The 17,421-nt window shown below is 34.7% G+C and overlaps 1 protein-coding gene across 1 annotated transcript in view; it reads left to right on the plus strand.

The window, feature by feature from the left end:
• CCDC178 (coiled-coil domain containing 178) overlaps nucleotides 1-17,421 on the plus strand; it is a 351,357-nt gene that overhangs the window by 44,739 nt on the left and 289,197 nt on the right. Inside the window, exons 7-9 of the mRNA XM_070514525.1 lie at nucleotides 216-436; nucleotides 7,417-7,559; nucleotides 14,048-14,201. Coding sequence (XP_070370626.1) covers nucleotides 216-436; nucleotides 7,417-7,559; nucleotides 14,048-14,201 — 518 coding nt within the window. The remainder of the gene's footprint in view (nucleotides 1-215; nucleotides 437-7,416; nucleotides 7,560-14,047; nucleotides 14,202-17,421) is intronic.

Raw genomic sequence — 17,421 nt, forward strand, 5'->3', positions numbered from 1 at the left:
AAAATATATATTTTAATCCCTTCAATAATGAATGAAGAAATCAATATATTTTATAATGCAATACTAAAATAGCTTATTTTAAATTTAGGAAGATACACACAAAAATAACTTTTGAAACAAATATTTTTTATTTTTCTATTATTATCAAAAGATTTCCTTCCGGAGCTTTTGTTTTAAAATCAGATTTTCTTTTGTTCTTATCATTGTACATCTAGAACATGAGGCCTATTTGAGAGATATTATAGAATTACGATGGCATCTTGAAGATAAGTCTCAACAACTAAAACAAGTTGAGGAACAAAAGGGAAAATGGGAAGAAGCTAACGCAAAGCTTCAGGCAGACGTAGACTACATGACTGAACACGCTCCTCTGCTGGACTCGAAGTGGATCCAGGAACTTGAAGCTCTGAATGAATATAAAAGAAAAAATATTGAGGTAAGTGAATAAACGAATGGATACGCATTTTACGGATTGTTACTTAGTTTTACAAAAATGTTTCAACTATAAGAAATTAACGTATCTTTAAAGGTTTCACTGTCTTTGAAAATTGGCCTGCTCTTTATTTCCCAAAGGAATTATTAAACTATACACAACACAGTTGATTGGTATTCATTTAAACTGTGTCCCCTTCCCTTACTTTAAATACTTGGGAGTATGCATAATATTTAGTCAACCTACCAATAACATTTTGGAGATTTAAAACAATGTGTTAGCTTTTGAAGTTGTAAATCAAACAGGGAGAATGCAAGTAGAATATATTAATCAATTTCATTGTTGATGAAATAAAGTGTAGTCTTTTTAGTGATTCATTAACATTTGACTCTCCTACTGTAGGATTATATTATAGAAAAATGAATTATTTCTACCTGCCACTAAAGGAACATGTTTACTTTTGATCATTTTAAAACAAATAAATTGTCTTTAAATGTCTCCTGTATTCCCCTCAACAGTTCCATTTTCCTCCCTTCAAAGACAACCTTATAATGAAATTTTGTTTCTATGAAAAACTTGTTTCTTTTTATACATATATAGGTATTTATGCACAATACATAGCATTTAAAAATTTTTTGAAAGTAAGGCAGGTCTTTACCTTTCAAATTCCAGAACGGATTCTCTGGTACTGATGTTCTCATAATAAATTTCCTTTTGAATGAGTTAGCAAGGAGCAATTACTATTGCTGGAAATCAAAAATTTTAACTGTTACAGACATATATTTAACCGGATGTTTTCTGATTATAAAACTGTTCTTTCCAGTTGCACGCTGTGAGTATGTGACATACATAGGCACAGAGTACATAGTATGTGTATGTATCCTTTATATATCTATATTGAAAGTATTTTATGATAAGGCCAAATATTCTCAAACACGACTAACAGATTACTTGGCACACAATAAGGGTCAGGTAAACGTTTTTGAATGATGGATAAATAGTTGAATAAATAGTTAATTGATCAGTAGTTGTGCTGCATAACATGGCAAGGAAAGGATGGTCTAGTGATATTCAGTGTTACTTGTGATGGGGCTTTTGTTTTTTCAAATCTTATACCGTGATGTATTCTGATAAACCAAGTGTTTTAAGTTAATCATGATTCATTTTTTTGGTTGATGTATTGTTTTTATTGAGGTAACATTGGTTTATAACATTATATAAGTTTCATGTATACAGCATTATACTCTGATTTCTGTGTAGACTAGATCGTGTTCACCACCCAAAGTCTAATTACTGTCTGTCACTGTATGGATGTGCCCTTTTAATCCTTTTGCCCTCCTCCCTCCCACCTTCCCCTTGGTAACCACCAATCTATTCTCTATGTCAATGTGTTTGTTTGTTGTTTTTTTCTCTTCCGCATATGAGTGAAATCATATGGTATTTGGCTTTTTCCCTCTGACTTATTTCACTTAGCATAAGGCCCTCAAGGTGCATCCATGTTGTCACAAAAAGATAAATGCAATATTTTCTTATGGCTGAGTAGTATTCCGTTGTATGTATATACTTCATGTTCTTTATCCATTCATCCCTTGACAGGCACTTAGGTTGTTTCCAAGTCTTGGCTATTGTGAATAATGCTGCAATGAACATAGGGGTGCAAATACCTTTTTGAATTAGTGTTTTCATATTCTTTGGATAACATCCAGAAGTGGAATAGCTGGCCTATATGGTAGTTCCGTTCTTAATTTTTTGAGGAATCTTCATCCTTTTTTTCATGGTGGCTGTACCAGTTTGCATTCTCACCAACAGTGTATAAGCGTTCCCTTTTCTCCACATCCTCTCCAACGCTTATTATTTCTTCTCCTTTTAATAATAGCCGTTCTGATAGGCATGAGGTGATACCTCATTGTAGTTTTGATTTGCATTTCCCTAATAATTAGTGATGTTGAACTTTTTTTCATGGGCCTGTTGATTATCCGTATATCTTCTTTGGAAAAATGTCTGTTCAGATCTTTTGCCCATTTTTTAATTGGGTTGTTGTCCCCTCTTCTTCAATTTTTTGGAAGAATTTGAGAAGGATAGGCATTAAATTTTCTTTGAATGTTTGGTAGAATTTACCAGGGAAGCTGTCTGGTCCAAGACTTTTTTTTTTTTTAGGAGGTTTTTTATTACTGTTTTGATTTCCTTACTAGTAATCAGTCTATTCAGATTCTCTATTTCTTCTTGATTCAGTTTTGGAAGGTTATATGGTTATGAGAATTTATCCATTTCCTCTAGATTATCCAATTCATTGGCATATAGCTTTTTGTAGTATTCTCTTATAATCCTGTGTGTTTCTGTTGTGTGCATTATAATTTCTCCTCTTTTGTTTCTGATTTTATTTATTTGAGACTACTCTCCTTTTTCTTCTTGATGAGTCTAGCTACAGGTTTGCCAATTTCATCTTTTCAAAGAATCAGCTCTTAGTTTCATTGATCTTTTCTGTTGTCTTTTTAATTTCTGTTTCATTTATTTCTACTCTGATTTTTATTATTTCCTTCCTTCTATTGATTTGGGGCTTCATTTGTTCTTCTTTTTCTAGTTTTTTTAGCTGTATTTTTAGATAGTTTGTTTACAATTTTTCTTGTTTTTTTAAGGTGGGCCTGTATTGTCTTAGTACCACTTTAACTGTATCCCATAAATTTGGGCATATTTTCATTTGTCTCCATGTATTTTTTGATTCTTTGATTTCTCTTTTGATTTCTTTATTGATCCAGTAGTTGTTCAGCAGCATTTTGTTTCATCTCCACTTATTTGTGGCTTTTCCAGTTTTCCTCTTGTAGTTGATTTCTATTTTCATATTGCTGTGGTTAGAAAAGATGCTTGGTATTATTTCAGTCTTCTTAAATTTATTGAGACTTGTTTTGTGGCCTACTGTGTGATCTATCTTGGAGAATTTTGCATGTGGATTTGAAAAGAATGTGTATTCTGCAGGTATTGGATAGAATGTTCTGTATATATCTACTAAGTGCCTTTAGTCTAATGTGTCATTGAAGGCCAATGTTTCCTTATTGACCTTCTGTTTGAATGATCTATCCATTGATGTTAGTGGAGTGTTAAGTCTCCCACAATTATTATTTTACTGTCAATTTCTTCTTTTACATCTGTTAGTATTTATTTAGGTGCTCCTATGTTGGTCACATAGATAGTTATGAGTGTTATGTCCTTGTGTTGAATTTTTCCCTTTATCATTATGTAATGCCCTTTTCTGTCTGTTGTTATGGCTTTGTTTTAAAGTCTATTTTTTGTCTGGTATAAGTATTGATACCCCAAATTTCTCTTCAGAATATCTTTTTCTACCCCTTCACTTTCAGTTTGTGAGTGTCTTTAGGTCTGAAGTGTGTCTCTTGTATGTAGCACATATATGGGTCTTGTTTTTTTACCCATTCTGCCAACCTATACCTTTGTGTGTGTGTGTGTGTGTGTGTGTGTGTGTGTGAGGAAGTTTGGCCCTGAGCTAACATCTGTTGCCCATCTTCCTCTTTTTGCTTGAGGAAGATTGTCACTGAGCTAACATCTGTGCCAATCTTCCTCTATTTTGTATGTGAGGTGCCACCACAGCATGGCTTGAAGAGCCATATGCAAGTCCATGCCTGGGATGCAAACCGGTGAACCCTGGGCCAGTGAAGCAGAGTATGTGAACTTAGCCACTATGCCACCGGGCCAGCCCCCAACCTGTGTCTTTTGATTGGAGCTTTTAGTCCATTTACGCTTAAAGTAACTACTGATCAGTTTGTACTTATTGCCATTTTGTTACTTTTTTTCTGGATGTTTTTGTAGCTCTTCCCTGTTCTTCCTCTCTTGTTCTCATCTGTGGTGATTTGATGATTTCCTTTAACGTTATGTTTGAGTTCCTCTCTCTTTATTTTTTGTATATTTGTTACAGGTTTTTGTTTTGAGGAATATAGATGGGGTTCATATATAGTAACCTATGTAAATGGCATATATTAGGTTGATGGGCTCTTATATTTTAACTCTTAATAACAGCCCTACACTTTTACTCCACTTCTTCCCCCCCCCCCCATGTTTTATGTTTTGGATATCATATTTTACCTCTTTTATTTTTGTGTATCCCTTAACCTCTTATCATGGATATAGATAATTTTAGTATGCCTGTCTTTTGGCCTTCATTCTAGCTTTACAGGTGGTTAATCCACTACCTTTACTATATATTTGCCTTTACTAATGATATTTTTTCTTTAATAATTTTATTATTCCTATTTGTGGCATTGCCTTTTCCACTTACATAAGTTCCTTTAACATTGTTTGTAAGGCCAGTTTAGTAGTGATGAAATCCTGTAGTTTTTGCTTATTTGGAAAACTTTTTTTTTTTTTTTTTAAGATTGGCACCTGAGCCAACAACTGTTGCCAATCTTTTTTCTTCTTCTTCTTCCTTTTCTCCACAAGACCCCCCAGTACATAGTTTTATATTCTGGTTGTGAGTGCCTCTAGTTGTACTATGTGGGATGCTGCCTCAGTATGGCTTGATGAGCAGTGCCGTGCCCACACCCAGGATCCAAACAAGTGAAACTCGGGGCTGCCAAAGCAGAGTGTGTGAACTTAATCAGTCAGCCATGGGGCAGGTCCCTGGAAAACTCTTTATTTCTCCTTCCATCCTGAATGATAACTTTGCTGGGTTCAGTGTTCTTGGCTGTAGGTTTTTTCCTTTTAGCACTTTACGTATATCATACCACTCCCTTCTAGTCTGTAAAGTTTCTGCTGAGTCAGCTGATAGCCATATGGAGTTTCCTTTGTATGTAACTTATTGCTTTCTCTTGCAGCTTTTAGGCATCTATCTTTATTTTAATTCTTGACATTTTTAATTATAATGCGTTAAGAGATTGATTTCATCTCTTGTGATGACTTTGAGGGGCTCAAGACTTCAGTGGAAGAATTACTGCAGATGTGGTAGAAATAGCAAGAAAACTGGAATTAGAAGTCAAGCCTGAAGATGTAAGTGAATTGCTGCAATCTCATGATAAATCTTTAGTGACGAGAAGTTGCTTCTGATGGATGAGCAAAGAAAGTGGTTTCCTGAGATGGAATCTGCTCCTGGTGAAGATGCTGTGAAGATTGTTGAAATGACAACAAAGGATTTAGAATATTACATAAACTTAGTTGATAAAGCTGTGGCAGAGTTTGACAGGATTTACTCCAGTTTTGTTGTTGTTGTTGTTGTTGTTTTTTTTTTTTTTTTGAGGAAGATTAGCCCTGAGCTAACTACTGCCAGTCCTCCTCTTTTTTTTTGCTGAGGAAGCCTGGCCCTGAGCTAACATCCATGCCCATCTTCCTCTAGTTTATACGTGGGACGCCTACCACAGCATGGCTGCCAAGCGGTGTCATGTCCGCACCCGGGATCTGAACCGGCGAACCCCGGGCTGCCGAGAAGCGGAACGTGCGAACTTAACTGCTGCACCTCCGGGCCGGCCCCAGGATTTACTCCAGTTTTGAAAGAACTTCTGCTGTGGGTAAAATGCTATCAAACTGCAGTGCATGCTACAGAGAAAGCATTTGTGAAAGGACGAGTCAGTCAATGCAACAAACTTCATTGTTGTCTTATTTTTAAGAATTGCCACAGCCACCCCAGGCTTCAGTAACCACCACTCTGATCAATCAGCAGCCATCAGTATCGAGGCAAAACCCTCCACCAGCAAAAAGACTACAATTTGCTGAAGGTTCAATTGATGGTTACTTTTTTTTGCAATAAAGTATTTTTAAATTAAGGTGTGAAGATTTCCTTTTTAGACATAATGCTTTTAAACACTTAATAGACTACAGTATAGTGTAAACATAACTTTTATGTGCACTGGGAAACTAAAAAATTCCTGTGACTCACTTTATTGTGATACTCAATTTATTGTAGTGGTCTGAAACCAAACCTGCAGTATCTCTGAGGTATGCCTGTACCTGTCCCACCCTGAACCAGTCCAAGATCTTGCCTTGGAGATAGATGAATTTGGCGCATATGATGTCACACTGGTCCTTGACCGTGAGACCACCACTCCAGCGATGCCTAAAAGCTGCCTCTTCTAAAGGTGCTGACAAATTGGACACAACGTATTATTTATTGCTTTTCTTCTTTTGGTATTAGGAATTCTATTATATTTCCTGAGGTTTTTGTTTGCTTATCCTGTTATCCTGGTGTACTCCTTGTTCTCTGCCAAAGTGTATACCCCTATTATTCTGTGCCTAAAGGAAAATCTTGTAGAGGTTACTACTATCTGTGGTATTCTAAGAATTAATGAAAATTATTACTTTTTTCTAGGAGGCAACTGCCTCATATCAATTGACCACTTGACCCTCTGGGGAAAGGACTGCTCACTCCCTAGCGCCTCCTCCTACTGCTCTCCATCCAACTTTCCACAGCCCATCCAGACCTGTAGTTCCAACCATGACCTCTACAACCACCCTTCTCCTGAGTTTTACAGAGAAGGGAAAGATGGAAAGAGAAAGAAGAATGTTTATGATATTTGATAATTAATAAACACAATAAAAATGGAATGTTTTGGACCTTTACATTAAGACAATAATGGTTATTCCTGAGTGAGAGGATTACAAGTGATTTTATTTTATTTTTTCATCTGTGTTTTCTGATTTTTCCACAATAAAGTATTAGTTGAATAATAAAAACAATAAAAAGTAGGAGTTTTTGTGGGTGAAAAGATAGTGATTTTATTTTCATAATGTTAACTGGGATATTTAAGTTATTGTCTTCAGTAGCTTCTATGCATACATAGTATTGATGCCTTTCAGGGTAAAGGAAACCCAAATCTCTCTACTGTGCTCAACACTAGAGTAAATATGGGAAGAAGATCGATGTAAAGGACCTTTTATCTAAATCAAAACTACTCTAAGTTTAAACCCCTTCTCTGATCTTTCTCTTGCCTGATTCTTTTAATTAGCCATTAAGTGCTTATATTAGCAAAAATATATTTTATTTCTAGGTAATGGGACTATACAAACAAGTTCATGAAGAACTTGAAGAAACTATAGAAAGCCGCAAAACTGCCAAATTGAATGCTATACAACTTAGAGAAGAGATGGAAAAGGATATTGCTAATACTAAAATAAGCATAGAAGCCTACAAGTAAGAATTTTTCACAAATACTTATAGCATGTAGAAGTAAAATATTAGTTAAAAGTGTAATTTATATTCTTGTATAAAAAATTCAAATAAAGAGAAAGAAAAGAATCTGAGTTACCCATATTTATCTTATCATCAAGTTTATATATAAATTAAAGTACCTATCTTTTACATATGTAAATTACCTGTGTATAAATTCCTAAAGCACTATTTTTCTGTGTCCTTTAAAGCTCTTCGTACAAAATGCCAAATTGCTTATGGATATGGCATAACAATATACATCCCTGCTATCTATGTGCAAAAGTGACTTTTTTAAAAAAAAATTTCCAGCATGGGATATTATTAGAAACAAATTATATAACCTTGCATTAATTATAAACATAGCGTCTGATTAACTTCATTTACTTGATTTCTAATAAAATGGAATATTTTAAAATATATATATAGACATTGTATTTTGCATATTAGTAATTGAAGTGGTTTTTATTACATTTCTGATGTATTTGTGTTTTATGATACAGTAGTCCCCGCTTATCCATGATTTCCTTTTTCACAGTTTTAGTTACCCACAGTCAGTTGCAGTCCAAAAATATTAAATGGAAAATTCCAGAAATAAACAGTTCATAAGTTTTAAATTGCATGCCGTTCTGAGTAACATAATGAAATCTCAAACCATCCTGCTCTGTTCTGCCCTGGAGGTGAATCATCCCTTTGTCCAGCATATCCAGGCTGTATGCACTGCTCGCCTGTTAGTCACTTAGTAGCCATCTCAGTTATCAGATCGACTGTGGCAGCATCACAGTGCTTGTGTTCAAGTACCCCTTGCTTTACTTAATAATGGCCCAAAGTGCAAGATTAGTGCTGCTGGTAGTTTGGATATGCCAAAGAGAAGTTATTGTTGTTAATATTTTACTGTGCCGAATTTATAAATTAAACTTTATCATAGGTATGTATGTATAGGAAAAAACATCGTACATATAGGGTTCAGTACTATCCGTGGCTTCAGGCAGCCCCTGGGGCTTTTGGAATGTATATCCTCAGAAGATAAGAGGGAACTGCTGTATTCTTCTTATTCCTCTTGTTGGCTTTATATTCTTTATGGTTCTGTGTGACCTAATAACATTTTTATTTATTCAAATTGATCAGTGATTTAGTATAGAAAAACTCATATTCATTATGGAGCTAGAATCAAGTAAATATAAGTAAAATTAAGAACACAAAATTTATACATAATCCTATGATCTAAAAAATATCCATTTATTAAGATGTTTATATTTCCTTATGTCCAATGTCTGTTTCAATGTGTGCTTAAACATTATCTATTATTTAATAAATAGATCACTTTTATAACTCACCTGATTTTTTATATATTCATTGTCATTCAGTTATGTATATTTTCTAATTTTCATTATGATTTCTTCTTTGACCCATGGGTTATTAAGAAATATAGTTTTTAAATTTCCATGATGAATTTCTAGTTTTTTATTTCCATGATGAATTTCTAATTTTCTAATTATCTTTTTATTATTGCTTTCCAGCTGAATTGTATTTTGGTGAGAGAACATTGTATAATTTCAACCCATTGGAAATGGTTGAGTCTTAATTTTTGGCTAAGTGACATGGGTTTTTATTTAAATTTTCATTGTGTACTTGAAAATATTCCTGGTGTACTTTACTTATTGAATGTATTGTTCTTTAGTGTTTTATTAGGTCAAGTTTACTAATCATGGAGGTTAATCTTTGTATATCCTTGCTATTTCAAGTGTGGTCTGTGGACCAACAACGTCAGCTTTACCTGGCTACTTGTTCAAAATGCAGAATCTCAGTTTCAATTCAGACCTATTGAATGAGAATCTACACTTTTAAATGATAAGGTGATGTTTGAGAAGCACTGTTTCATAACATTACTTATTTTTACTGGCTTTTTCTGTTAAATATTGAGAAAAGTGTGATAAAATCACCCACTTTGATGGTGTATCTATCTACATCTTTTTATTTTTTAACTTCTGTCACTTTTCGCTTCCCATATTTTGAGGCTCTCCTGATCAGGTTCATACAAGCTTAAAGCGGTTACATCTTCCTGGGAGATGATTAACTTCTTTCATCATCATGAAATGACCTTCTTTGACTCTTCAGTACTTTTTGCCTTAGCTTTCTTTTGATATTTGGGAAATATTTTCAATTTTTTAAATTTCAATATTTTTGAGTCCTTCTGTTTTATATATTTTATAACCATCGTGTAGATATATTTTTTTTTATCAGTTTGAAAACATTTTTAAAGGTGGACCATTAAATGCATTCACAAATCACTAATATATTTGGATGTAAACTACCATTGTTTTTTTCTATTTGGCCCATTTGTTTTATTTCTTTTTCTATTTTATTGTCTTCTTTCACATTAGTTATTGTTATCATTTTATTTTTCCTTCCTCTTGTTTGGTGGTTATTATTCTGTTCATATTCTTTTAGTAGGAAATCCTATTGATCACCACATGCAAACTTACATTGCCAGACTACTGACCAAGGAGTTGGCCTGGGGTTCGCTGGTTTGAACCCATGCATGGCTTATCAAGCCATGCTGTGGCAGGCATCACACATAAAATAGAGGAAGATGGGCACAGATGTTGGCTCAGGGCCAAGATTCCTCAGGAAAAAGAGGAGGATTGGCAACAGATATTAGCTCAGGGCTAATCTTCCTCACCAAAAAAAAAAAAAAAAAAGGATTCTGTTGACCATTTGACTCACTGCTATGCAGCTAAGCTATATTCTTCCTTTGGCTGTTTTTAAGATCATCTCTTGGTTTTGGAAGTTTATGAATTTTATTTTTAAGATACTCTAGGTGTGGATCAATTTTTATTTATTCTTTGGGGATTTGTTAGTCTTCTTGTCTCATTGAAACTACATACTAGAATTTTCTTTATCCTTGGGTATTCTCTTCAAACAATGCCTCGGTTCGATTTTCTTCCTATTTCTTCTAGAACTCAAATTAGGCATATATTGTTTTTTCTCATTGCATTTGCTATGCCCCTTGATTATTTTCTACATTTTCAAGCTTTCTGAAGAATTTCTTCTGGCTTATTATCCATTTAAATAATTCTCTTTTATTCTGGGTCTAGTGTGAAGGCCATAAGAATGAACCTCGCAGACCTCCAACTACAAAAAATGTAATTGACCAAAGGGCTCTGATGAGCAGCTTCTTGTTAGAAGCTTTCAATGACCTCTGCCTGCTGATATTCTCTCCCTTGTAAAATCATTCCCCTTGCATGCAGGCCGGACCCAGTGAGTTGCTGCTAATGAATTGAGTAAAGCAAAAGTGATGGGATGTCACATTTATGTTTAGGTTATAAAAACTGTGACTTCTGTCTTGCTAACACTCTCTTTCTTGCTCTCTTCCCTATTTGCTCTGATGAATCAAGCTGTCGTGTTTTGAGATGCTCTGTGGAGAAGCCCACATAGCAAGGAAACAATCCAGGCTTCAGTCCAACAACTCTTGAGAATCAACCTGTAACAACCAGAAATGTGATAGCAGGAGTGTTTTACTTACCTTCATCTGCTTGATCTATCATTTTCTGACACAAATATTTTAAAATCTTATGTTAGTCAATTTATTTTTATAACACTGTCAGTGCTCAATTTATATATTTCTAGGCTATATTAAGTTCATATGAGTTCATATTTTTCTATCTTGATAGTGGATTTTTATATATATGCACGTATATACACACATGCTATTTTAATCTCTTTAGCATTTCATTCCTCAAATTACATTTTTGTTTGATATTCCAAAAGATTCCTCCTGATTAGAATTTCATTGGCAGATCTTATTTTATTTCTTTAGTTAAAGTCTTTTTGTTTGGTTCTATTTTAGGTTGATTCTTCCAGGGTGCATAGGACTGATTTCTGTGCTTTTGTGTAAAACTGATCATTATTTTCTTAAAAGATGTGTTCTTTTATTTTTATTTATCTACTATTATTGTGAGGCTTGGCCGGCTCACTGCTGCTGTAGGAAAGCCTTCTCTGAGATGGCTGGGGAGATCTGGCTACACTCTGTTTCTCCAATCTGTTGGAAATGTTCTCATAATAGGAGAGGAGGAGAGCAAGCAAGCACAATCACACATGGACTTCATAAGCCTCTGCTTATATCCCATTTGCTAAAACCCAAATAACAGTGGCAAATCAAATGGCTATGCTCAAAGTCAGAGTCAGAGAATCTTACAAAGTTACACAGCAAAGGAAGTGGATACAGGAATGGGTGAAGAATTGAGACCTTAATGCCCTCAATTTTCCATTCTTTTTCTGATTTTACATACCTTGAAGCCATCGATTGTGTTTCTATCCCTATTTCTATTTCAATCATTTATCTATCTCTGGATATATACATTTGCATATATATTCAACATTTCATTCTTCTATCTGGCATAAAACAGATCTTAGCTACTATTAATTGCAAATACAACATTCTCCATCTTGTAACATTTTCTAAAATTTTTCCTTCCCAGTTTTTAATATAAAAATTAGTTGGTGGCTTTTACAACTAATATTTAAACAAACATGAAGACACATTTTTATTAATTCCTGTACTCACTTTTATTCATTTTATCATATAACTTCCATCTTTATTGATTTTCTTCTCATTCAAGAATATTTTTCAAAAGTTATAGGCATTAGAGGAGTCATAAATTATTTATTAAATAAAATTTTCAAGATATGTTTCATTGTCCTTCACTATTTTTTAATTTGTTGAGAATTAACTCACATACGGAAACATGATTATGTGCGCTAACAAGAGTACAGACTGATGACTTTGTTAAATACGTATGCGCTCATGTAACCATGCCCCAGTTTAAGATATAGAAACTTTCCAGTGTACCAGATGTTTCTCCTGTTCTCCTTTCCAGTCCATACCACCTCCTCAAAGAGATAATCTTCATTCTGACGTCTATGACTATAGTTAGTTTTGTCTGTTCTTGCATTCCAGATGAATGGAAACACACAGCATATATTCTTTGGTGTCTTGACTCTACTTTATAGTAATTATTAACAAACATAGAGTGATTCTTCCCATTTTATTCTTCTAAATTTATTCTGATTTAGCAACTATAAGAATGATGATATCTAAACTAACAGTGGGGGCAAACCCAGTAGCAAATTTTTACATTCAAAAATTCTTAAAGAGCTGAGGAATTGGGGGCATCAACTTCTTCAGGAAATAGCGATAAGGAGACAAGTAAAGTAATACTTAGCTTCTGCCTTCCATGACACTGGGCAATTGTCCACTTCATAGTGAAAGGTTATAGTTTATTTTCTGGATTGGGGCAAATAGATACGATTGAGAGAAGAAAAATTAATTTCAAAAGAAGGAAATTTAACCAAACATACATTTTGAATGCTGAGGCTCCCAATCTCCCTGGCTTCCAGAATTCTCGTAGGGAGGCTTATACTCTTCAGACATGGAAGCACAAAGAAGAATCTTTTTCTTGCCTATTTGTTTGTTGTTTTAACTTTTGTTTCTGTAGTAAGGTTGTATCTTTCAGTTTCATTTGACTCTACTCCTAAAATCAGGTTTAGTGCATGAGAACCTGGGCCAAATCAATAAGCACGCCATATATTTACTGACCGTTGACATTTATTTTCTTGTGAGTTCTTATCTATCATCTCTGCTCATTTGTGTCTTGTATAATTTTTCTATTCTATATTGATTTGTAGGATTTTATTACTTTTTGATCTCTTATATGGGTTTCAAATAATCTCTCAGTCTATTGTTTTGTTTATGGTGTCTGCAAAAAAGTTGGAGTTATCTGTACTATTTGCTGATATTTCATGAAAATGATAATTTTGTCACTTTCTCGTTGTACTTTTTTCATAAACTATAATACCATTGTCTAAAGAGACTTTTGTTTGGAGTTTGTTTTCTACCTACCAGATAAGATAAAAGATTATGTGGTTCACAGATTGGCACTGGTCTTCCTTGTGTAAAGTCACATAGGAACAAAGAACTCATTGGCAATGACTTCTCTTTAAATAAGCCCCGTGTTTTCCTAAGCTGCACTTTCCCTCATTTTACCTCTAAGACTGAGGGAGACAAACAGTAGATGAGGCCTTTAATAACGTGTGGTCATTTAACTTCTATATCTTCTTTTCTTTTTTGCTTGCCTTTCCATCCCTTTACTGTCCAACCTGTGAATCAAAGATGCTTAGGTCTCTCACCTGAAATCCAATCAAAAAGTGATTTATTTTAAATAATTTGCAAAGCACTTTTCTCTCAATTCCTTTCCATTGAAACTATAAATACTACTGATGAGTTTTTTTCTCACTATTTGCTTCTTGATATCTAAGTGGTACTTTTCAGGAGTTGCTGTGGGACGAGAGAAATTTTAGGAGTAGACAAATTCCATTGATTTACATTGATAAGTCAGATGCTAATTTAAATATAATTTTAAATATAATTTTCCTTTCAATACGGATAAAATCAACTGTGTTTTGTTCCTTAGGAAAGAGATAAATAAACTTAGCCATCTAGGTGTTCACTACTCTACATCAATACACGAGATTTGGTCTAATATTGAGGAGAATGAAGAAGCAGTGACTGAAGTATTGAAGGAAACAAAGATATCAACAAATGAATTATCTTCTTTATCAAAAAAGGTGAGTTTTCATATTTAAAAATTTAAAAAATATTGATTTTCGTTTCAAGCCATAGTGATTAAAATTTACTCTCTGAAAATATTTAAATAGCAGTTATCCAGTTCTATGTCTATGTTGGTTTTCTATTGCTGCATAACAAATTACCAGAATTTTAGCAGCTTACAACAGCACACATTTTTTTAAGTTAATTTTTATTGAGTTTATGATAGTTGACAACCTGGTGAAATTTCAGTTGTACATTATTGTTTCTCAGTCATGTTGTAGGTGCACCCCTTCACCCTTTGTGCCCAGCCCCCACCCCCCTTTCCCCTGGTAGCCACTAATCTGTTCTCTTTGTCTACAGGTTTAACTTCCTCATGTGAGTGGAGTCATACAGAGATTGTCCTTCTCTATCTGGCTTATTTCACTTAACATAATTCCCTCAAGGTCCATCCATGTTGTTGTGAATGGGATGATTTTATTATTTTTTATGGCTGAGTAGTATTCCACTATATATATATATATATATATACACCATATCTTCTTTATCCAATCATCAGTTGATGGGCACTTACGTTGCTTCCACATCTTGGATATTGTAAATAATGCTGCAATGAACATACGGGTGTGTGAGACTTTTGGAATTGCTGACTTCAAGCTCTTTGGATAGATACCCAGTAGTGGATGCCTGGGTCATATGGTATTTCTATTTTTAATTTTTTCAGAAATCTCCGTACTGTTTTCCATAGTGGCTGCACCAGTTTGCATTCCCACCAGCAATGTATGAGGGTTTCTTTTTCTCCACAACCTCTCCAACATTTGTTACTTTTTGTTTTGGTTATTTTTGCCATTCTAATGGATATAAGGTGATATCTTAGTGTAGTTTTGATTTGCATTTCCCTGATGATCAGTGATGATGAACATCTTTTCATGTGCCTGTTGACCATACGTATATCTTCTTTGGAGAAATGTCTGTTCATGTCTCCTGCCCATTTTTTGATCGGGTTGTTTGGTTTTTTGTTGTTGAGTTGTGTGAGTTCTTTATATATTATGGAGATTAACCCTTTGTCAGATATATGACTTGCAAATACTTTTTCCCAATTATTGGGTTGTTTTTTTGTTTCAATCCTGTTTTCCCTTGCCTTGAAGAAGCTCTTTAGTCTGATGAAGTCCTATTTGTTTATTCTTTCTATTGTTTCCCTTGTCTGAGAAGACATGATGTCTGAAAAGATCCTTTTAATACTGATGTCAGAGTGTACTGCCTATATTTTCTTCTGGAAGCCTTATGGTTTCAGGTCTTACCTTTAGGTCTTTGATCCATTTTGAGTTTATTTTTGTTAGTCGTGATAAAGAATGGTCAATTTTCATTCTTTTACATGTGGCTTTCCAGTTTTCCCAGCACCATTTGTTGAAAAGACTCTCTTTTCTCCATTGTAGGCCCTCAGCTCCTTTGTTGAAGATAAGCTGTCCATAGATGTGTGGTTTTATTTCTGGGCTTTCAATTCTGTTCCATTGATCTGTGCACCTGTTTTTGTACCAGTACCAAGCTGTTTTGATTACTGTAGCTTAGTAGTATGTTTTGAAGTCAGGGATTGTGATGCCTCCAGTTTTGTTCTTTTTTCTCAGGATTGCTTTAGCAATACAGGGTCTTTTGTTGGCCCATATGAATTTTAGGATTCTTTGTTCTATTTCTGTAAAGAATGTCATTGGGATTCTGATTGGGATTGCGTTGAATCTGTAGATTGCTTTAGGTAGTATGGACATTTTAACTATGTTTATTCTTCCAATCCACGTACATGGAATGTCTTTCCGTCTCTTTATGTCGTCATCCATTTCTTTCAGGAAAGCCTTGTAGTTTTTGTTGTATGGGTCTTTCACTTCCTTAGTTAAATTCACCCCGAGGTATTTTATTCTTTTTGTTGCGATTGTGAATGCGATTGTGTTCTTGAGTTCTTTTTCTGTTAGTTCATTATTAGAGTATAGAAATGCTACTGATTTATGTAAGTTGATTTTATACCCTGAAACTTTGCTGTACTTGTTGATTATTTCTAAAAGTTTTCCAATGGATTTTTTGGGGTTTTCTGTATATAAGATCATGTAGTCTGCAAACAGTGAGAGTTTCACTTCTTCTCTCCCTATTTGGATTCCTTTTATTCCTTTCTCTTGCCTAATTGCTCTGGCCAAAACCTCCAGTACTATGTTGAATAAGAGTGGTGATAGAGGGCATCCTTGTCTCATTCCTGTTTTCAGGGGGTGGTGCTTAGGTTTGCCCACTGAGAATGATGTTGGCTGTGAGTTTGTCATATATGGCCTTTATTATGTTGAGGTAGTTTCCTTCTATCCCCATTTTGTTCAGAGTTTTTATCATAAATGGCTGTTGGGTCTTGTCAGATGCTTTGTCTGCATCTATTGAGATGATCATGCGGTTTTTATTCCTCAGTTTGTTGATGTGGTGTATCACTTTGATTGATTTGTGGATGTTGAACCATCCTGTGTCCTGGTGTGAATCCCACTTGATCATGATGTATGATCCTTTTGATGAATTACTGAATTTGGCTTGCCAAAATTTTGTTGAGAATTTTTGCATCTATCTTCGTCAGCGATATTGGCCTGTAGTTCTCCTTTTTCGTGCTGTCCTTGTCAGGCTTTGGTGTCAGCGTGATGTTGGCCTCGTAGAATGTGTTAGGAAGTATCCACCCTCCCTCATGTTTTGGAATAGCTTGAAAAGTATAGGTATTAAATCTTCTCGGAAAGTTTGGTGGAATTCCCCAGGAAAGCTGTCTGGTCCTGGGGTTATAGTCTTTGGGATGTTTTGATTGCTGTTTCAATCTCTTTCCTTGTGATTGGTCTGTTCAGATTGTCTGCTTCTTCTTGCCTTAGCTTTGGGAGGTTGTAAGAGTCTGAGAATTTATCCATTTCTTCTAGGTTATCCATTTTGTTGTCATATAGTTTTTCATAGTAATCTCTTATAATCCATTGTATTTCCAACAGCACACATTTATTATCTCAGAGTTTCTCTGGGTCATGGCTTAGCTTGTTCTGTGCTCCAGGTACTTCCAAGACTGAAATCAAGGTATCAGCAACCCCATATTTCTTTCTGCAGACTCCGGCATGAATCTGATTTCAAGCTTATTCAGTTTTGGCAAGATTTAGTTCCTGGGTTTTAGAACTGAGGTCCTTGTTTCTTTGGTGGCTGTCAGCCTAGGATTGTTCTCACTTTTTGGAGGCTGCCTGCATTCCC

The sequence above is a fragment of the Equus asinus genome, chromosome 7, assembly GCF_041296235.1.
Source record: "Equus asinus isolate D_3611 breed Donkey chromosome 7, EquAss-T2T_v2, whole genome shotgun sequence".
Lineage (NCBI taxonomy): Eukaryota > Metazoa > Chordata > Mammalia > Perissodactyla > Equidae > Equus > Equus asinus.